Source organism: Cricetulus griseus (genome assembly GCF_003668045.3).
Source record: "Cricetulus griseus strain 17A/GY chromosome 1 unlocalized genomic scaffold, alternate assembly CriGri-PICRH-1.0 chr1_1, whole genome shotgun sequence".
NCBI lineage: Eukaryota > Metazoa > Chordata > Mammalia > Rodentia > Cricetidae > Cricetulus > Cricetulus griseus.
The window spans coordinates 62,311,446-62,333,888 of record NW_023276807.1 but is presented as its reverse complement, the minus strand read 5'-3'; the positions used below and the strand labels follow the sequence as shown (position 1 = coordinate 62,333,888).

Below are 22,443 nucleotides of genomic sequence, written 5' to 3'. Positions count from 1 at the left end.
CTTCCCTGCACCATCCTTAGCTGGAGTTCTTTTCACTATAGTGAAAGATGGAGAAAAAGAGTGCAGAGGCGACACTGCTTCTCCCCGGGACTCCTTGGTAGTCTGCTAGTGGGAGGTCCTTGTCACCCTCTCTTAACTCAGACTTCTCGGACCACTTCCTAGACAATATGTGTGAGTACATCTCCATCCATGTTGGCCACCTACACTAACCCTTACTACGTCCCACCTACACTAACCTTAACTGCCTCATTAGCCAGATTGTGTCTTCCATCACTGCTTCCCTCAGATTTGATGGAGCCCTGAATGTTGACCTGACAGAATTCCAGACCAACCTGGTACCCTACCCTCGCATCCATTTCCCTCTGGCCACATATGCCCCTGTCATCTCTGCTGAGAAAGCCTACCATGAGCAGCTTACAGTAGCAGAGATCACCAATGCTTGCTTTGAGCCAGCCAACCAGATGGTGAAATGTGACCCTTGCCATGGTAAATACATGGCTTGCTGCCTGCTGTACTGTGGGGATGTGGTTCCCAAAGATGTCAATGCTGCCATTGCCACCATCAATACCAAGAGTCCCATCCAGTTTGTAGACTGGTGTCCCACTGGCTTCAAGGTTGGCATTAATTACCAGCCTCCCACTGTGGTACCTTGTGGAGACCTGGCCAAGGTCCAGAGAGCTGTGTGCATGCTGAGCAACACCACAGCCATCGGTGAGGCCTGGGCTCCCCTAGATCACAAGTTTGATCTGATGTATGCCAAGCGTGCCTTTGTGCACTGGTATGTGGGTGAGGGCATGGAGGAGGGGGAGTTCTCTGAGGCCCGTGAGGACATGGCTGCCCTAGAGAAGGATTATGAGGAAGTTGGGGCAGACAGTGCTGAAGGAGATGATGAGGGTGAAGAATATTAGCCCATGTGCTGCAATTTTACACTTCATTGTCTTGTGTTTGTCTTTGTATGTATATGACTGTCTTACACTATCAATAAAGGTGTTTCTATATTAAGTGGGAAAAAAAAAAGAGTGCAGGGGCCTGTATGAGGAGCTGATGAGTTCTATCTGGGGCCAAGAAATCCCAGAAACTTATCTGTTTGCCCTTCCAAGGCCTGTGAACAGTCCTGACTTCGGACAGCTGGCAAGCTGAGCCCAGCTAAAAAGAAGCTGCATACAGAATCAGCCAAGGTTAAAAACTGACAGTGTGCGACCCACACATATTAGTGGGTGAGCCCTCTGCCAGCTCTCTGGAACAGCAAGAGAATGTGTGTATTGAACCTTTTCAAAGTAATTTATAAAAGCAGATTCTTTTGGGGGGGCCATAGGAAGCCTATTTCTAGATTTCTGTATTCTGAGCCTTTGGTAATTTTGCATTAGCTCCTGCTTCTCATAGACATTTTATCATGGTGATTGCAGGGTCACTGGCAGGAGGAATGGCACATGGGTGAAGTGCAGCCATAGACCTGCTGTGGTAGTGTGGGTCTGTCCACACCTCCACTGAAGAAATGTGGCTTCCTCCTTATGGAAGTTGGGCTTGGTAAGGCCCAGAACCCCTTATGTTCAGTCTCTCTGGTACATGCCTGGTCTGGTGATGCTTCTGGACTTTAGAAGAGCCTATAGACGAACCAGGACCTCTAGTAATATATCATGCTGACTGAGACTGCTGAGACTGAGTGAGCAGTCTTGTGCTGCTCTGAGCTGCAGCTTGTGCTGCAGCCAAAGCTGACATGCCCATCTGTAGGGGAGTATGGCCAGGTAGTGTCAGGCCAAGCCGTCAGGTGAGCCTTTCTGTATGTGCTACGAGAGTTTAAAGAGGCCTCCCCAAATAGCTGCCTTCTAAGCATTCTTCGATTTGCAGAACATGTAAAATCCCCTTCTTACTGCACCTGTAACCTCAGCTTCTTGGGAGGCTGCAGCAGGAGAATGGCAAGTTCAAGGCCAGCATGGGCAGCCCATTGAGAACCCGCTTCAAAACGGGAAGTACAAAGAGGGCTGGAGACAAAGCTTGGTGGCAGAGCGTTTATCCAACAAGTGCAAGGTCCGAGGCTCAACTCCTAGAACCACCAAAAACAACAAGCAAGCAAACAAAAAACCCTACAAACAATTCCATTCTGATTTTCTCACATCCTAATTGAGGTGCCTGCAGTGAGTTGCGCTACCATGTCTAAAGGGCCATGGAAAGATACTGACCAGCATTTCAGAGTGTGACAGGGCTAGAAACAGGCTTCTATTTGTATATGCAGTGGGAGTGAGGATGGCTCTGGGAAGTAGAGACATACAGCATGGGTTCATAGTCACTTGGTTCAGAGGCCAAGGTTCAGTGTGAGAGAGACCTGAGGACATTCCTATGACCACTGTTCAGCCATCTTCAGTCTTCCTGCACCTAGAAGCTGCACTGGGTAGTGGGAGCTGATCTTACAGAGTATGTGGGATCTTGGTGTCCTCCAGCTTTTGCGTGGGTCCTTGGATGAGAGGGAGCAGGGTAGTCATTTTTATGGTTTCTTCCTGCCAGGTCTCTGTATGTTGGCTGTTGTTTGCCTTGGTAGCACAGCATATTGAGGGCCAACTGTTGCCAACAGCTGCTGCTCTGTCTCCCATCCTTCAGGTGGCAAAAGCAACCCAAACTCCTGACCCTCCTTGGCTTCAAAATCTCTGTCCTTACAACAGAGGTTTGTCACAAAGGTACCGGAACAGGGACAATTATCTGGACCAAAACCTAGAAGCTTTGTTCCTGGAGTTGTGCAGGGAACTTCCAAGTTGAATTCTACATAGGAAGAGGCTGCTGGGTGCCAGCCACAGCCATTCATCAGGCCAGGGATCATGAGGGGCAGACAGCAGAGGAAAATAGCCTTCCTAGGGAGCAAGTTACAGTAACATTTAACAGAAACCAACTCTAATTTCCTGCAGGCCTGCCGGCTTTAGACTGTCCTGCGTTTTTGAAAGGCAGGGCAGTCTGTAGTCTTCAGACACATGAGATGTCTCTTTTCCTAGAGAAGGCGAGGTAGACTTGAAAAACTAGAGACCAGGTAGTCGTAACAGCAGATGTAAATTCACGTGGACCATATTGGCTTTCTGGGTAATGGCTGACTCTGCTGGAGTTTGGATGGAACAGAGTGAGGCAGACGTAGCCCATAGGTCCAGCTCCACCATCTCATGATGTTAGTCAGGTTCAGGGACCACTCCAAGAAGCAGCAGAGGACTGTGGAGAAGGCACTGGATCTGAGTGTGGAGAACTGTAGAGCAGGATAAATCATGTAGGGTGGATGGAGATGAGGGGAGAATCCATGAGAGGCCTCAACTCTAGGCTTCACTGGTCCTCCCCACAGCTCATGTGTAGAAGGAAGAGAAGGCAATAGCGGGAGGAATGATGCTTGTGTTGAGCACAGCTGTACCCTCTCCTTTCTCCAAGCCTGATGATGGGCACAGACAAGATGGTGCAGGCTTGATTCTGCTTTTCCTAGTTGGGCTGCAGTCACGTAACATTGGGTTTCTAAGAGATTCCATGGCCAGCCCTATCTCTCTTCCTGGGCAGGAGTGAAGCCTACCTATCTCAGATCAGGTCTTGCCTACTGAAGACAAGACAGGGTATAAAGCTCATGCCATGGTGTAGACACGGTGTAGACATGGTGTAGAATGAGCATTGCTTGTTCTCTGGAAGGGCTACTGCTTGGGTTGTGATCTGGGAAGCAGTAACCTGATAGTCATTCAGTCACCATGAATGTTCTAAGGGAAGAGAGCAGCCTGGGTCTCTAGGAGCTGATGTGAAGCTGGCGGGATGGCCATAGTTTTCTCCCGCTGGGCAATACCATCTTACAGAGCACAGGGCAAGGCCACTTGGAGACCTTGTTAAGCAAAGCAAACGCAAGATCATGTGAAACTTAAGACACAAAAGTCCCCTTTCTTACAGATTACACAGTGGTGTTTGCTTCTTTGCCAGCCGCAGCTTCTCTTCCTTGAGCTGTCTTCCACAAATGAGACTTGCAGTGTCCACATGCAGAATAGCATTTTCCAGACCAAAGAGTCTGCTACCCTGCTGCCCTCTGACCATCAAACCCAATCACTCAAAAGGCCACTGAGCTGGATTTTCTAACCCTTACTGTTGCTCTTCTAACTTTCTGCCTAAGGGCTTTATTTGCAGTGAGATGCACTGAGAAAACCTTGCCCACTGTTGGGGTAATTCTGATAGGTCCTTAATTCACCCCTAGAGTGTCTTGGTGGTTTACATTAACCCTGAAGGAGGAGAATAGAGTCTGTCTTCCCTAGATCAGCCTTTGGGTCTTATAGATGGCAGCCAATCTTAGAGGGGATGGGAGGGGGCGGGGTGTCACTTGCTTCATGTACCATGGCCACAAACTGAATCTCTTCCTTGTTTGTGTAGCTGTGTGGCCCTGCTGACCAGCATTCAGTAGGCAGCAAAATAAGTATATAAATTCAGTGTGAGCTCACTGGTGCTCTCTGGTAAGTACACACACATTTTCCCATCCTGATGACTTCACTTGCAGAATGACATGAGGCCATTTGCGAAGGTCATACTAGGCTGAAGGCCTGGAGCAGAGAAGGTAAGCCTTACATAGTGCCCCTGGATCGGGATTCCTTAAATGAAAGAGAGTATGAATCATGGGGAAAGAGCTAGCTTTTCAGCTTGTCTGAGAAGTGAGAAGTTTGGAAAGAAAGAGCAAATTCTCTCCCTCTATTTCTCATTCCTGCTTTCCTCCCCTGTCCCCATCTCCTTCCTACTTTCCCAGTGATACAGGGCCTGTTCACTAGGATCCACTCAGAAGCTGCAGTTTGCAATGCCATTTATGAGGGATGGATAGTTCATCCTTCCTGTATTGTCCCAGGGACTGCCTGTGCTGGGTCTTGGTGTTAGAGCTCAAAGATGAGATGGCAACTTTAGGGGTGGGTAATGACAATGGGAGCTCCAAGTGTAGGAAGAGATCACCTACAAGAAGGAAAGTGACATGGAGTATAACCAGGTCAGGCCTGGAAAAACAGCCAAAGGCAGTGCTGGAGTTGATTCTATAGGAGAGATGGGGAGGAGGGTCTGTTAGGTAGTAGGAAGAGGTTGGGGTGAGCCTAGCTAGAACAGGAGCCTGACCCCATGGAAGCGCAGTGACTGTAATGCACCAATTTCACTGTTAACAAATCCCCTTACTTAACTTGCTTACTTCTGTACAGTAACACCCTTCTGCCACCCCTGATTGGCTTATGCGCTTGCAAGCACACTGCAGACACTGTACATCTCCCTAGCTATGCGATGCTGAGCCAAGCAGTACCACACTTCTTATTCAGGCTCCATGACCACCTCTGGACCTAGAGGTGTATGGAGAGGGTAAAACATGCACCTTACCACAAGCTTTTCTCTCTGATGGCTTATGATCGGGGATTCTTAACCAGTTGGGAGAATTCTGGGAAATGACAGATGCTTTAAGGGGAAGAGTTAGAAAGGAATCAAGCATCTGGGAAAGGATGTTTCCTTCCCTGTTGATGCTCTTGTTGTACATTGACTGGGAGAGGGAACAAAGTGTGGCGATGAAGGAAATGGGTTATAAAGCAAACAAAGACCCACTGGTTGGTTTGCAGGAATGGCATCCAAATGGTGGAGGAGGAAGGACCAGGAGTTCAATACCACCCTTGGCAACATAGTGAGATCGAGATTCTGTCTTAAAACAACCAGACTGGGGGCTGGAGAGATGTCTCAGAGGTCAAGAACACTGACTACTCATGCAGAGGACCCGGGCACCTCACAACTGTCTCTAACTCCAAGATCTGACACACTCACACAAACATACGTGCAGGCAAAACACCAATGCACATAAAATAAAAAAAATTAAAAAAAAACATGCAGATTGAACCAACCAAACAACCCCTGTGCCTAGATGTTACGTAGGTCCCACCAAAGGGATTTGAACTCAAAATGGTGTGCACATTTTCAGTTCTGTTGATTATGATCATAGTTCTCATTTATATTCATATCCAGAAAGAGTGTGCTCTAAAATAAGAGAATAAAAATAATATATCTAGAAAACACGTTGTATGTAAACATGTTGTATTTTAAAATTGTAGGTGTATTAAGTGTGTTTTTCCTGCATGTATGTCTGTGCACCATGTGTGTGCAGTGTCCACAAAGGCTAGAAGAGGGTATCATTTCCCCTGGGACTGGAGTTGCAGGTGGTCATGAGTTGTCATGGAATTGAACCTGGGTCCTCTGGAAGAGCATAACTTAATGCTGAACCATATCTCCAGCCCCAAAGCATTTTTTTTTTAAAAAAACAAGTGATTAACAACCATTCCGTATGAAGAACAGCTAATGATAAAGAATCCAGGATGAAATTGGACTCTTAGTCATACTTTTGCATTTCCTAGAATCTGCAGAACAGAGAGATGTGCCGGGGCTCATGCCCCTCAGAAAAGGCACTGAAAGCCCCTTTGCCTCGGGCCATTGCACTTGAATCTCTGCTGTGCATAAGTACCGTGTGTGACGTGGAGAGGAGATGTCAGACATCATCCAATCCTGTTCCCTCCTCTTTTCAGGTTTGTAGGTGGAGATGAGAAGCAGGAGGACACAGGTGTCAGCGTGGGACTTTCTCTTCCCATGATGCTCAACAGCCAGTTAGACGGTTGACCCATTCCATTCTTCCCATGATGCTGATGTGTGACCCGTTTTACCATGGCTAAGATCAGATGAAAAAGCTCACCTCCTGGTTCTTCCTGTCCCTGCAGCTACAGTCCCTCTGGATAGACTCAGACTTGGGGGTGGATGTGAAGCAGGGCTCTCTCAGGCTCATCATTGGCAATGACCTCTGTATACTGACGTCCTTTGCAGGCCCCCTCCACTCCTCACACTCTGAACTCTCTGGGGCTCGTCCAAGGAGGCCTGTACTGGGGCAGAAGTTTCTGCCTGGAATGGGACTAATGTTGGCCATGGTAACAGGAAAGGGCTTTGTGACTGCCTGAGGCAAATCAGGCTGCACAGGCCTGCTTTCTCTCAATGTTCCCAAGTGGGATGCCCGCAGAGCCACTGGGCTGCCTTTTTGGTAAGAGGGCGTGGTCCTTTCCATGGTGGCACTGAAGTACAGTGTTGTGCTTGCCTGTCCTTCCTCACCTTTCAGAGGCCCAACTGCATCCATCTCTTGAGCTTCAAGGTCAGCCTTGGGCCCATCCTTTGGGCTGTCTTCCTCCTGTGGAGCTGGTGGCTTCTGGGCAGTTGAATTGTCCTCATGCTCACTGGCAAAGGAGACAAAGCTTGAAGTTTCCAATGATTCCATCTCTGCTTTTGGAGCACCTGCATATGCAGAGCCTTTCTCCAAGGCCAAAGGGTCACAAGGAGAGGATGGGATGTCTTGCTGGGAAAACAGGGGCTTCCTCTGTAGATTACAGTGTTGATTCGACCCCAACACAGGGGGACAGGAGCAGCCAGGGCTGTTAACTCCAAGGGCTGCGTTGATCTTAGATACACTTCCTGTCTTGAGAGCAAGTTTCACCAACAGCCAGTGGTGATGGCTGTAGAAGGAGTACTCCCAGGATCTCTGGTCTCCCTGCCCCACCTCCGTTGTATTCTGCATTGGGCTGGAGGCCTTATCTAGACTGGTTAGCTCATAGCTTTCCTCTTGGCACCAGTTTGCGCTCTCTGGCCTCTCCCCTGCTGGAACCATGGCCCTGGGAGAAGGCTCTGATTCAGCTTTGTCATTCTCTATGGGGCCACAGCATTTCCTCAAGAAGTTCTGCTGGATGTCTGCGGATTTTGGATGTAGCAGGCTATAATAAATAACCAGTGAGACACTGCCTGAGAAAGAAAACAACAGAAAGGAGAGATGAGGTCATATTCTGGGACAGCCTATATCCTCCCAAGAGTGACAGTCTCAGTGGATTCTTTGAGTGGAATAATATAATTTCGACCTACAGCAAGACTCTGTGGAGACTAGACATAGTCCACGGGAGTTTTAAATAAGCCCCAGCATCTAACAGCTACAAATGTCTCTGAACCTAAAGAAATGTACAGCACGGCTTCGCTCCTGTTGAGCCTCAGCCTTCTTCCTGGAGGGCATCTGCCATTGACCACTCAAGCTATGTGTGACTATTTGCATGCGTATAAGCACCAGAGGAGGCATGGCAGCAACTGTGTGCATGCATGTGGGCACCTGTGTGCATGCATATGACACCAGAGGCATGGTGGCAACTGTGTGCACGGGTGTGAGCACCAGAGAAGCATGGCGACAATCTCATAACTTTCAGAATCCCACCAACGGCACAGTGTGGATGGATGCCAAAGCCGGGGGAGGCAGGAGGTAAGAAAGTGGCCTTAAAAACAAGAGCCGCAAGAAGCAGAGGTCAGTCCTGCTCCTCAAAAGCCCCTATCAAGGCATTTCCATGAGCAACAACACTTCCTTTGTGCACAAACATCTTAATCATGTTGTTGTCAGTTTCATTTATGTTGATCAGAAGTGTTGACTGCTGCAATAATCTCTTTAGCAGAGCATTCCAGTAAGCCACCCACGTTGTTTCCAGTTTCCTGTCACTCTGGAGAAAGTGCCTGGGTTAAGGGTGCTCGTTATAGATGCAGAAGATGTAAACTAAGTGTGAGGAGATGGCTGAAGGCGCCAGCACATGGCAGGGTGACAGACCCTAGGAGGAACCCAGAGGATGCTGCCCTTAGTCCCTCTGTTTCCCCAGGGACAAGAGCAGGCTTAGGGCGGGACACTGGTTTGTGATAGGATTAGAAGTGGGGACAAGGACCTGCATGCCTGTGCACTCCTGTCATCTCTGTATTGGACACAGCTCACTTGCTAGTTTCTATACAAGGCCTTGGATTCGCCCTGAGCCCAAACAGTATGCAGTCACTCATCTTTTGCAGTAAGTCCCACCAAGGCCAAGAAAGAGCAAGTCAGCTGACCTATGCTACCTTATGTTCCCGGGACACCAGTTAGGTAGCAGGATCTGCTGCAGCCAGAGGCACTGAGAGCACTGATTTTCTGAGGGACCCTACTACCTGCTAGACTCGTGGCTTAGCTCCAGGCGGGCATGCAGTAGGCACTAAATGCATGTTTGTCCAGGGAAAGAAGGAAACAGGGAGCCTAGATTTGGGCAGGGACTGTTTCTCGGAACTGTAATTCTTTTAAAAATATTGTTTTATGTATATGTGTGGTCTCGCCTGCATGCATATCAGTGTAGTACATGCCTGCCTGATGCTCAAAGAGGCCATCCAATTCTAGACACTTATAAGCCTCCATGTATGTGCTGGGAATCAAACCCAGGTTATCTGGAAGAGTTGCCAGTGTTCTAACTACTGAGCAATCTTTCCAGCTTCTATAATTTTTCTTTTCTTCTCTTTCTATCTCTCCCTCTTTCCAACCCCCCCCCCGCCCTTTTAAAGTTTTTTCTTTGAGACAGGGTTTCTCTGTGTAGCCTTGGCTGTCCTGGAACTTGCTCTGTAGACCAGGCTGCCCTTGAACTCACAGAGATCTGCCTATCTCTGCCTCCCAAATGCTGAGATTAAAGGTATGCACCACTATCACCTGGCTTATATTTTTTCTTTTTAAAACTTACTTGTTTTCTTAAGACAAAGCCTTGATACATAGCTTTGGCTGGCCTCAAACTTGTGCTAATCCTGCTTGATCTAAGTAAGAATTGCAGGCATGAACCATCATATTTGGCTTATATAGTTAATTATTTTTTTGTTTTTTTTTTTTTGAAACAGGATTTCTCTGTGTGGCCTTGGCTGTCCTGGAACTCATTCTGTAGACTGAGCTGGCTTCGAACTCAGAGATCCGCCTGCCTCTGCTTCCTAAGTGCTGGCACTAAAGGCATGCACCACCAAGGTCTGGCTATAGTTCATTTATAGTAGAATTGGGCATTGAACCCAGGGCTTCTTGAATGCTAAACAGTCAGTCTACCTGTGAGCTAATTCTCAGATTTTTTTTTTTTTTTTTTTTGAGACAGGGTTTCTCTGTATAGCTTTGGAGCCTATCCTGGCACTCGCTCTGGAGACCAGGCTGGCCTCGAACTCACAGAGTTCCACCTGCCTCCTCCCAAGTGCTGGGATTAAAGGGGTGCACCACCAACACCGGGCAGTTTTTTTTTTTTTTAATAGGGGTTTTCTATTTAGCTTAGGCTGGCCTCAAAGTCACTATGTAGGCCATGGTGGCTTTGAACTCCCATCAATGCTCTTGCCTCAGGCTCCCAAGCACTGAATTTATAGAAATGAACCATCATGTCTGACAATAGCATAATATGATGTGATTTTAAACATGTATCAAATATAATTTTCTATAATGCCTGGGTTTAAGGACTGACTTACAGTTTTATGGCTTCCGCTCTTTCTTTGGACATACACTCTTCCCTTCCTACTGGGGATTCCCAGAGGGCCAAGGAAAGCCAGAGAAGTGTCCAGCTCCACCTGCTGGACACATCTGGGCAAAGGAAAAGCATGACACAGCTCAGCCCCTTCTGAGATGAGGGGACTTCCTGCCTACTATGCTAACTGGAAGTGGTCATTTGGAAAACCCCAAATGAATGGCTAAGACTCTCATCTGTGAAGACCATCGCATCATATCCCAAGGGAGCCCCTCTCCACAGGGAGATGACTGGGCATAGGCCAAGAGCACATGGGCCAATTTGTAGGTGGCAGAGTAACCCTCCCTGGACACTGGCTATCCCAGGCTTTCATCGGGCCATTCACATGCAGCTTAGAAATCAGCATCTTCTACTCAATTTATGGGCAGCATTTTGGACAGACGTGGCTGCTCTCAGCAGGCTCTCTGAAGTCACCCAGTTACACAAAGCTAAGCTCAGAATCTTAGGGGACAAACGACAGCCTCCTTACCCACAGCCTGGGACCGATCCCCTACTCACTGCTCCTACACTGTTCCCTGTCTTCCCAGCCCATTTGAAAAATACAAGTTGTAGCCAAGCAGTGGTGGTGTACACCTCTAATCCCAGCACTCAGCGGGTAGAGGCAGGTGGATCTCTGAGTTCTGAGTTCCATGACAGCCAGTTCCGTGACAGACAGAGAAACCCTGTCTTGAAAAACTGACCAACTAACCAAACAAACAAAAAAGCAAATTGTGTCTGAGGAGACAGCTCAGTGGCTTGAACACTTGCTGCATAAGTGTGAGTGCTTGGGGATCTACATAAAAGCTGGTCAGTGATGGCAGCTGCCTGTAATCCCAGCACTTGGAGGCAGAGACAGGGGAATGCCCAGGGCAAGCTGGCTAGCTAGACTATCAGGAATTAGTGAGCTCTAGGTTCAGTGAGAGACCCTGACTCAACAAGTTGTTAAGGAAGATACCTAGGATCAACTTCAGGACTTCACATGCCTGCGTATCTGCACACATACCACACACATGCATCCCCACACAGGTGAACATGTGCACAAACATGCATATATACCACACACGCAAACTCATGAAAACAAATAAAGAATAAAAATGAAATACAAATACAAGTGGGGGAGGAAGCATGGCCAAGAAAGCTCATCAGATCTTACCAATGAGAAATCCAGACAAGACCCCCGCCACAGTCCAGAGGCTGGCCCATGGTGCCCTCTGCAGAAAGTCAGTGGCCAATAGTAAGAGGATGGAGTTCTCCAGCAGCATGACCTGTGGGGACAAGAGAGAGTCACCATACCTGGGCCACATAGCTCCATGTTCTCCTACCTGAAGCTCCTCCCTTCTGTCTTTGGTATCTGCTGGGGTTCACAAACCAAGCAGGACCTTTCCCAGTGGGAATGTTTCTACAAATGGAGGTTTGCTGGTGTGGTTCATGACAACATCCACAGAACCACAGACACAAAGGTGAGAATAACAGATGCCAGTCCAGGTTCTAACAGCTCAGCCATATCCCCAGGATCTGACAGCAGCCCCTTGAACTTCTGCCTGAGAGTTCAAAGCTGCCAGGAAGAATCGCTGCCTGTTCTAGGCAAGACATGATGAGAGAGAACTAGAGCCCCCACCTCTTACAGCAGACATACCAGAAAGCGCTGTGAATTCCTCCTCTGTCCTTTCAGATTCAATGAGTCTCCCACCCCACCCTCACCTTAAGGATTTGAGAACATCTTTTTGAATGTTGAGGGAGGTCACTGTCAGATGCTCTCTCTCTCTTAAATTATTATATATACAGTGTTCTGCCTGCATGTATGCCTGCGGGCCAGAAGAGGGCACCAGATCTCATTACAGATGGTTGTGAGCCATCAAGTGGTTGCTGAGAATTGAACTCAGGACCTCAGAAAGAACAGCCAATGCTCTTAACCTCTGAGCCATCTCTCCAGCCCAGAGCACTTTGTTCTCTAACTCAAGTGGCCCCTCTATCCTTCCATTTATAAGGACACTAGTCATGTGTTCCTGCTCTTGACAACTCCAGTTAACACACCAGATGGGACAGTCACTAACTACCTCCCTTATTTCCTACACATTTCCATTTCTCTTACTCGACCCAAGGCCCCACACTCCTCTCCCCTCTAATCTCTCCCTTTCCTTCTAAAAATTCCCAACACCTTTGCACAAATCAGATTTCAATTCTATCACTCCAGACCAGAGGCTGTCTTTACCTTTCACTGTGCCCTGGCCTTGTCTCTCTGGCAGCACCACACGGACTCCTTAGTACTCTGTGGTCCTTATGATACCTCAGTAGCTTTGCCTAAGATGGCCTGACTCCTCCAAGCCTCTCTTCAGGCAGACTTCTCTTGCTTTTCTGCTGCCAGATCCATTGTCACCTTTGCAAAGTCTTCCCTGGCTACTGAGCCTTTGTCCTCACCTGGCCCTTGTGTTTCTCTGGGACAACGCTGGGTGCATTGCTTTGTACATCTGTAGCTACAGAGAGCTGGCTTTCTGACACCAGCCTGGAGTTCATTTCTACTGTATTTTAGGTGTGTGCATGATGAGATGAATAAGCCCCTCATGGGTGAAGCCACACTTTCCAGGGCTGTCCCACCTCTGAGAAAGGAGAGTGTGAGCCTAGGCATGCAGCTTCCAAAGGAGGTGGACTGGCAATGCTGCCCAAGGCTATCTCCAAAACAAGAATTCCCAAGCTTCATGGGGGAAGGGCCTGGGAATCTCTACTTTGGAAAAGTCCCCAAGTGCATCTGCCAACCATCTGTTGAGTTGGCTGCACCTGACGCTCCTGGTGATATGGCAACAGTTGGATGTCAGGCTATTTTCACCGTGTGTAAACACTGTTTACAATTTCTCCTGATGCTAGGCTATTCCTGTGTGTGTGTGTGTGTGTGTGTGTGTGTGTGTGTGTGTGTGTTTGTGGTGCACTCACGGCACACACACATACACAGTGTGCAGGCATGTGGAAGGTAGAGGAGGAGATCTAATGTCTTCCACTATCACTCTTCCTTATTGTCCGAGACAGGGTCTCTCACAAAAGGAAGCTTGACATTTTGGCAAGGCTGTCTAATAAGGTCTAGGGGTCTGCCTGTGTCTGCCCCCCATGGCCCCAGTGCTGAGGTCTCAGGCATTTGGTTGTGGTTGCTGGGGATTTGAACTCAGGTCTATATGCATGCATAGTAAGTACTCTTACCCACTAAGCTGATTTCCCAGCCCCTGAAATTCCTTCTTTAATGGATGGACAGGCACACACATGCGTGTGTGCATCTCCCTACCTAACACGCTATAGGTAATGTAAAAGTCAGACTTAAAGAAAACCATCACTGCCACTTGCCAAGTAGAAGCTGGCCATCCTGCTTCTGGAAGGGCTGTCCCAGAAATTGATGTAGCAGAGGATGTACACGGCCCCCACCAGCAAGTTGAAGAGCCTCCAGTGGCAGGTGCTCTCCACAATGTCGCTCTGCTGGGCTACAAGCCAGAAGGTCATCACCAGCCAGTGAGCACCTGGAGAGGGTGAGGGGTGGAAGTCGATGTTCAGTGAGGAGATGGGAACGTGGCGAGGTTGAAATTGAACATCCCACAAGAGACCTCCCCAAAGCCAGAAGAGAACCGAGGGGCACAGTCAAGCCACTCATTCCATTTTTGCATGTCTGTCCCGCTGAGCTTCACAGGGGGCATTTAACCTAGTTCGGAGGTGAGAAAACAGACTTGCTTCAGTGACATGCATCAGGCCTTACATATGGACACCCTTTTGCTTCCAGAAAATATTTAAGATGCAGTTATAAAACCATCTCCTCTCTTTACCTTGTTGCTCTACGAGCCCCAACCCTCCAGACCCAAAGAGAACTCCATGTGGACTAGCTACAAGTTCTATTCTTATATTTTAAGATGAATAGACTCATTCTGGAGCGCAAGCTGAATTTTAAAATAATGAATAAAATGTAGTTAATTTCTCTGTAAGAACACAACTTTTTCTTTTCCAAAAAATGTTCTTTTCTGCCAATAATTGTATTAAATGTTTGCTCAGGGTACATGGGCCAGCTATTTCTCAATGTTCTCGGTTCTCTTAAAACAAGAGTACACTGTTCCCTCTTGCAGAGTGTATTCACTGATGACCAGAGGACACTGCTGTCCTTGGCAAGGACACACAGGCCCCATTCAGGAGTCTGAAGGGCTAGACAGACTCTAGGTCATCACATTCATATCTGTGCTGATGGCTAAGAGAAGGCTGGGGTTCAGTGGGGACTTCCTGTTTTAAACAAAGTGTCCAAAATAAAAAATAAAAAAAAAAGAAAACCAAAGGAAACTGTGCTGTTGGAGGCACTAAGCGGTATATGTATACTACACAGTCTTTTGCATGATCAGGTGGAACCTGGACCTCCCTCCTGTGTGAGCAGCAACTTCCTACACGAAAGCGTGTGATCTACAACAGTCTTCTGAGGACTGTGGTTTCCAGCTTCAGTTGGAACTTTTGAGGATGGGATTTCTATGGTGGTGTCTCCAAAGAGCTAGAGTGCACTACTACTCCTTGCACTGGAGGCACACTCTTGGGATCTAGGGTCTGGACCTCCACGTTTATGGGTCTGAGCTACCAAGGACTGTTTGACTGACGCATAGCAGAAGCCATACTGTGGGCGTTCTAGGTTTAAGAGGACTGGACTTTATAATTCCTGTTTTTTGGAATTGTCAGTACCAAGGATGAGTCCAGGTTACTCTGCTGAAAAGAGAGGTCACACCCGTGCCTCCAGTCTGCTGAGGTCTCCTGGGAACACAGAGACCTGCTTTTCTACTGTCTCCATAAGATCATCTGCTGAACGCAGCTAATCACAGATCCAAGACAGAGGAAGGTGAACCATTACTATTACGGTTTTATGAACAGAAGAGAAGCCCCACTTACCTCCAACCACCAAAACCCAAACCCGGTAAACTCTGCAGAACAGAACGAGGCTCAGCACACGGGCTCCCAGCATGCCCATCCGCCACAGCTGCTGGCACAAGAGAGCAGCCCATAACATAGCTCGGTGGCCTGGCTTCATGACGCCCAGGAATTGGTTGTATGACACAAGGGCCCAGGACAGTGAAGACCAGGAAAGTAGGGCACTGATCCCTGGGGGATTGAACAGACAGAGATTCCCTACAGGCTCTGAAGAACACATGGGGATGCCCTTCCCCATCCCTTTCTGAAAACAATAAATTTCATATATATAAAACTAGCCCAATGGTGATGTACTATTGACCAAGCCCCTTGGTGGTGGGTGACTTAACAATGGTGTGTAAGCACACATTTACATGGAAACAAAGAGGTGGGGCAAGAAATGGCTCCACTGCCCAGTGCCCTAGATACTCGTCTTTAAAAATATCCCAGACCCTGGGCTTCTAAGGCCTCTAACTTAAACTGTGATTAAAAGGATGTGGGTCCTATAGCATCCCAGACATGGGACATGACAAGTATTGGCTACACATGAAGGAGTTTGGATGAAGAGAATGGTGGAATGAGTAGCCACACCTTCCGTTTTAAGTTTGGACACTTAAATAGAGGGCAGAGGGAGGAAGGTGGGTAGGGGCAGGGAAAGGAGAAAGTAATGAGGTGCCCTGGCTGGAATGGAAGCTGAACAAGAGGCTGAGCTATGCTTTCTGTGGGGTGTCAGGTGTCAGGTCTACTGCCACAGGGTAACTGCAGGAGAGGTGGACATGTGGCCTCCCAGAGAAGCAGACTTCCCAAGGGAATTTTTCAAGGTTATCTCCTCTCTGCACAACTTTTGTCTTAAGGAGTGACTTTAGATACCTGCAAGAAACCAGCTTTCTGTGACCTTCTGACCCCGTGCAAAAGCCACTTGTAACCACCATTTGTGTTAGTGATTGTTGCTTTCCCTGGTCTCCCAAATAGGAGAAATCTTAGAGGGGACACCAGGTGCTACAAGGTCAGGCACATGTTCCTGTCACTTGGGAAGCAGCTGGTGAGTCATGGTGAAGGTTACCCACCTGGCACAGTATCTGTGAAGCCAGAGTCTAGGAACACATACACCTGAAGCAGCAGATGGGGCCCCGTCTGGAGCAGAGCTTCCAGGAGCCTGAGGGCTGACAGGTCAACCTCCTGCAGATACAGCTGTCCCCAGCAGGGAGCCTCCCTTCCCTTCCACAGGGCAGCTGCCAGTGAGTCCCAGTGCCTACAGAGAGCAAAGGCATTATGACAGACCATGAAGCCAAGTGTGCAGGCTTCTACAGACACCAACCTTTCACATGGACATATGAGGTATTCAAAAGCATGTCCTCAGTACCCACTGATGCCTCTTAGGGCCACCAGTTATGTGGCTGCTGAGTTTTGAGTTCAAGCTGTGTATTTCAGTTCAAACTTCATGTGCTCAGCAGGGTGTCACTGTAGGTGACTGTCCCCAAGGTTAGAAGGGCTGGGGGCAGAGGTAGGCTGAAGTTACTGCCAGGTTAAGGCTGGGCCTGGTGAGCTTGCAGGGAATATACTCTGCGAGAGGGTACAGACCAGAGGACACTGCTGTCCTTGGCAAGGACACACAGGCCCCATTCAGGCGTCTGAAAGGCTAGGTAGACTCTTGGTCCACACATTTATACATATCTGTGCTGCTGGCTAAGAGAAGGCTGGGGTTCAGTGGGGACTTCCTTGCCTTTACCTGCAACATTTTAAACATTGAATCTGCACCTATCTGTGTCAAGCTGGTCTTATATGCCCTTAAAGTTTGTCTTAAGTTTCTACTTCACTAAAGAAAAATTGCTATGCCAAAATGCACGTTGAGGAGAATTATTTAGGTAGTCTCCCTATGCAGGCTTTTAAAAAGGTGAAGGAGATGCAAATATACACAGTATTAGAGTGGAAACAAAATGTTCAGATGGAAAAAAATAACTGCCATCGTGTAAAATGAATTGTAGATAATGTCAGGTTCTCTTGAACAGTAAAGTAGACTGAACATTATAGTTTGTGTTGTTTGGAATTAAAATCAAATCCGTTTATGTCTTCAGCCCTTGAATTCTTTATAAGCAGTTTTACCTTAAAGGGGTTTGTGTTTAATTGGTTTTTCTGTTGTTAGTTCATTTGTCTGCATTTCATTAAGGAGTCAGTTAGTAGGCGGGGCTTCATTTTATAATGTTCAAGATTGTGCAAAACATAGCTGTTCTGGCTCCCCCTTCAGGTGCCTTTGCCAAACTGCAATGTAAACTAAACAAAACTTTATCTGCATGGCTTATCTCCTGTTTTGTTTAGGAGAGGCTGTATCAGTGAGAGATTCCCCCACTTTCTACTTCTCAGTGTTGTCTGCTGAGGAGGTAGACTGTAGCTGGTGTCATCTGCAATCTCTGGGACACTGTGGAGGAGGCTTCCGTTATGCTTTTTCTAGCTGCCAGGAAGTAGAGCCAATCTGAGGTCCAGTTCTAAAAAATGCCCTTTGTGCATTTACCTCCAGATGAATTACTTTACCTCTTCCTGGAAATCAATATTTATTTTTCCTTAATTTTCTTGTGAAGATTTATTTTTATTTATGTGTGTGTGAGCCCCCCCCCTCTGTGTGTGTGTGTGTGTGTGTGTGTGTACACTTGCACGTGCACACCCATCTGCACCTGTGGAGGCCAGAAGAGGGCATTGGATTCCCTGGGGCAGGAGTTAGAGGCAGTCAAAGCTGCCTCATGTGAATTCTGGGTGTTTAAGAGTAGTATGTGCTGTCTACCCTGAGCCTCTCTCTACCTCCTATAGTATTATTTTGTTTTGTTTTTGTTTTTCAAGACAGGGTTTCTCTGTGGCTTTGGAGGCTGTCCTAGAACTAGCTCTTGTAGACTAGGCTGGTCTTGAATTCACAGAGATCCGTCTGCTTCTGCCTCCCGAGTGCTGGGATTAAAGGCATGTGCCACCGCCGCCCAGCTTATTATTATTTTGAGATAGGGTTTCACTCTGTAGCTCAGGCTGGCTTGGAACTCATGATATAGTCCAGGCTGGCTTCTATCCCACAGAGATCTGACTAGCTTTTCATCATAAAGGCTGGGATTAAAGGCTTGTGTCACCACACCAGGCTCTATACATTATTTTTAATTACCTGAAAGGCTTTTCTAAATTAGCTATACATGACTTTGTTTCTCTCTGTTTTCCCCGTTTTTGATTTACACTTGCCTTTTCATTTACCTATGCTAATTTTTAAGTATGTGCTGGAAACCATACCATCACTCAGTGGTGATGTTGAGAGCTCAGGGGAGTTCACAGATCTGGACCAGCCTCCAGCCTTCAGCCTCCCTTTTCTGAAGGTTGACAAGGGTCCCCAAAGTCACTACAGAGCCCCAGAAGGCAGGTTTACCTGAGAGTAGTTAAGAATGCTTTCTGAAGTCTACTCTGAATTTTGTTTTTTAACAATCAAATTCTTGTTTATGTTGAAGCTACTCCACTTGTTTGAGGAGCCTTTGTCTTGGAGGTCTCACCCTGTACAGCTAGCTACCTGACCAGCAGTGAGCCCTCTGGCCTTCCTACAAGGCTACGCAAAGGAGGGAGTAGATAGCGGGCTGTGCTCTGAGAAGGCTGCCGTCCTACGTTCTATGAGATAACCTACTCCCCCTCACTAGTGTCAGCTCTGCTGTTTCAGGAGGACACTGAGCTCAGACAGGAAGGCCCAGTTTGGGAAAAAGCACTGTGGCACATGTGTGTTCTTGAGGCCTCTATATAACAAGGGCCTGCGGGGGAGGAACATGAAGAGGAGGCAGTCACCTGATGCCTCTCTAGGAGCACCTTCTAGTCTGACTCAAGTCCAGCCTGGGTGGAGACAGAAGGCACAAAGCTCCCAGGACAGAGAGCAGCAGGTGGCAATGACTCCTTGGATGTCCTTCAAGCCTTGGTCATCTGACATTTAATAAACACTTGAGCTCCAGGATTCACCTGTCTGGTTCCTTATTGCTTCCCCGTTTATGAGAGTCCCTCAGCTCTCCAGATGATGAGGCAGCTGAGAACAGAAATGTGCCGTGTCTGTAAACGCACAGCTTCCCCCCCTCTAGGTGGAAATAACACTACACTTGACCTCGGGAGACACCTGTGGGCACAGAGAAGCCACCTGGACCAGATCTATACCTGGCAACCTTTCATACAAAGAAAAGAAAAACAACCGAAAACCCCTGGCCCTAACTCCTAGGTCACTTCTTCCTGCCACAAAAGCCTAAAGCAAATGCCATTACGTGGGCTTTGCCAACTGGCTTGTGGTTAGTTAAGTCTGTGCCACTGTCATGGACTAAGGTAGTAGGGGTCAGCTGGAACACTTTGAGCAAACTGACTTAAGTGGCTCCAGAGGTTGATTAAGGGGTTGAAACATCAGTGATGTAGAATCCGGCAAAAGACAAGAACGAGCATTCAAAAGGTCACTGGTACAGTCAGGAGGAACCCCTGATGTTAGAGATGCTTTAGGATGCCAATGCCAAAGAGAGATGGCCCTGAGATGGCTTTAAGGTCGGAGTGTGTGTGTACAGGGGAATATTCCATCACATCAGATGGAAGAGAGAGGGCTGTTCTTACCGCTTCCAGACACCAAGCTGCAGCAGATGCAGTAACACCAGCCACCAAGGACCCCGATGCCCATCTGCTTGGAACCACAGATAGCTCAGGGCCTGGACCAAGAAGCCGGGCAGGAGGACAGAAAGGGCCAGCCATGCCCAGAGGAGATGGCCTGTGGCAAAGTAGTAAACAATGGTGCAGAGACCTGAGGTGAGAGACAAGATGAGGGGGTTGAAAGGGCAGAGTTAGGCAACTGCTGTATAAATACCTGTTCTCTGTTACAGTGCTCTAATACCCTGAACACCTCTCTACCACAGACAGTACAGTGTTCTTCCAAGAACGTGCCAGGGATATGCACACTAGCCAATGCCCATGCACCCCGGGAGATGGTACTTAACTGCCTTAACCAGTCCAGGGTCAGGGGCCACATGAATAGGGACCTTCCTTTAGCCCAGAGCCCACAGTAACTACCCACAGAGACCAAGTTCCCGACTCTGTTCAACCTGGTCAACCTGTCTTGTCTGGGGAAACCCCGACAGGGGTTTGATCAGGGAATCAAATTTGATCAGGGAATCCTGATCAAATGACTATTCCCATATGGCCCCACATGCTCTGCTTCTATACCCCTGGGACCTGTGAGATTTCCTAGGCCTGTCCAGTCTCCTTGTCCACTAGGCCATTTAACAAAACAAACAAAAACCAACAGCAACAACAAACCAAAAAACCACCACCACCACCACTAACAATAAAACAAATCAAATCATGTTCCAAACCAACCTAATAGAACATCCTTACCATTATTGAAGAGCCAGCAGGGCCTGCTAGGAATAAGACAGGCACAAGGGTAGTGGTATGTGTGTGGGGTTACACAGAACATGTGCCAAGTACCTGATGGCTAGTATGTGCTCAAACAGGTGAACCTTCTCCTAGGGGAGGCCCAGTGATATGGGGACCAACGATATGGAGTGATCTCACCCTCACCACATTGTTGCTACCTACCAGCTGCTTGTGCTGGACTTCAGTCACATTTTGAAGCTGACTTAGTCCTTTGATTTGTGGTCCTAGGAATTGAACTATGCCTCCACCACTGAGATATCCCCCAATCCACTTTTAGTTTTTGTTTTGAGACAATGTTCTGCTAAGTTGCTCAGGCCAGCTTTGACCTCTTTCTGTAGCCTACTTGGGTCTAGAACTCATGTCCACCCACCCTAACCCTCTCCAATGGCTTAGATTACAGATTTGGGCTATCCTGCCAGGCTCTGGCCATACATGGACATCTGCAAGAAACGGTGTTGGTACTACTAATTACTGAGCGGTGACAGTGGAGGGCACTCAGCCATCTTTTCATGCTACTGCTGTCAGAGTTTTTCAGTATTAACAAGGAATGTGGATCTGCAGGCACAGCTGGGAACCTGGTGACTATGGGCAGAGGGATTGCCGCCATTCCTTCCTCAGCCTCAGATTCTGTCTCGTGCCCTAACTCCATGAGCTTCATGCTAAAACATTCAACCCTTCCCTGTTAGAAAGCGAGAGTGCCTAGGTCACTTTGGGCCGCAGTGTGCATCCCGGTCTTTCTAGGGTCCAGTCTAGCGCCCTTTGGAATTCTGAGCGGGTGACAGGGGCAGGAATCTGTAGGAACTACGTTGCAAACTAAAGGTAAATTTCAGAGGTATAGTGTCCAAGAGGGGACGCGGAACCTTGGAGGTTCGGGATGGTGGAGTTTCCTCGGGAACAAGGCCTTGTAGGAGAGTGGCGGAAGTGGGCGGAGGCACTTTATACCAGCACCGAAAGGGTTACAAGTTCAAACGTGAAAGGCGCGAAAACTATGGCCATCTTGCTTCACCTCCACCGCCCACAGGACCCGTGTCCCCAGCAGCCAGCGTTCTGCCGTGTCCCAAACCGCAAAAGGGAATCAGTGCCCTTTGGGATCCCACCCTTCCACTCTCCCAGCCCTCGGCTCCCATGCGGCCACCCTAGCCAGGAGCCCGGGTGTCCAGGGAGCCAGGGCACCTCACCAAGCGCTGGCACTCCACTCAGCCTCCTCGCGCAGCTCTCTGAAGAGCGCGGGCTGGAGCGAGTAGCGGGCAAGGATTCAGGACCCCGGGTTTGGGGTGTGGAGAGGATCCATATCATGCATGGAGGGATGTCTGCATGGGTGGAGGGAATCATGCATCAGTGAGGGGATCGCGCCGGGAATGCTCTGCAGGCTGGGAGGGGAGCTACTGTGCGTGCCCCGGGCGTGCAGTGTTTGCCGCCTGCCAGGACAGCAGTGGCAGATGCGCCCCGCACACTGGGATGGAGTGGGATGTTGGAGGGGTGAGCACTCGCGGGCTGCGCCGCACTCACGCGCGCTTTGCTCGGCCGCCTGCAGCAGGGCAGAGAGCCCCAGGAGCCCCGCGAACATCTTCTGCGCCGCTGCCGCCTGTGCCCGCCCCTTCCCCTGCCCGCGACCGAGTAGGGGAGGCTTCCGGCCCTGCGGGGCCCCAAGGCAAGAGGCTTTTCGCCCAAGCCTGACGCCAAGTTGCTAGCGGGGTGGGGGTGAGGGCGGGGACGTGGGGGGCGTGACGGGCTGGTTCTTTGGGGGCAGCCTCGCTTGGGCTGCTTCTCTGGGTCTGTGCCAGATTTGTTTGTTGCCCCC

General features: G+C 48.7%; 2 protein-coding genes across 2 annotated transcripts; one reads left to right on the top strand and one right to left on the bottom strand.

Moving 5' to 3' along the window:
• Positions 1-215: 215 nt before the first annotated feature.
• Positions 216-986, top strand: LOC113832602 (tubulin alpha-1C chain-like; the record flags this gene model as incomplete). The annotated part of the gene is made up of 1 exon (XM_027389656.2): positions 216-986. A coding segment is annotated over one exon (693 nt), but the record flags the coding sequence as incomplete, so codon positions are not given.
• Positions 987-6,670: 5,684 nt separating this feature from the next.
• Xkr5 (XK related 5) lies at positions 6,671-22,209 on the bottom strand. Its single transcript, XM_027389657.2, has 7 exons — positions 22,152-22,209; positions 19,827-20,010; positions 16,301-16,485; positions 15,216-15,425; positions 13,653-13,822; positions 11,476-11,587; positions 6,671-7,776 (listed from the first exon to the last, which is right to left on the bottom strand). The coding sequence occupies exons 1-7, from the start codon at positions 22,207-22,209 to the stop codon at positions 6,671-6,673; spliced, it is 2,025 nt and encodes a 674-aa protein (XP_027245458.2).
• Positions 22,210-22,443: the final 234 nt, after the last annotated feature.

Coding starts and splice junctions, on each gene's coding strand:
- Xkr5 (XM_027389657.2), bottom strand. CDS start 22,209: ATGTTCGCGGGGCTCCTGGGGCTCTCTGCCCTGCTGCAGGCGGCCGAG. Junction 11,588..13,652: donor GGATGGCCAGCTTCTACTTG/GCAAGTGGCAGT, acceptor TTGTCCCCACAG/GTCATGCTGCTGGAGAACTC. Junction 7,777..11,475: donor CTTGTCTGGATTTCTCATTG/GTAAGATCTGAT, acceptor TTTCTTTCTCAG/GCAGTGTCTCACTGGTTATT.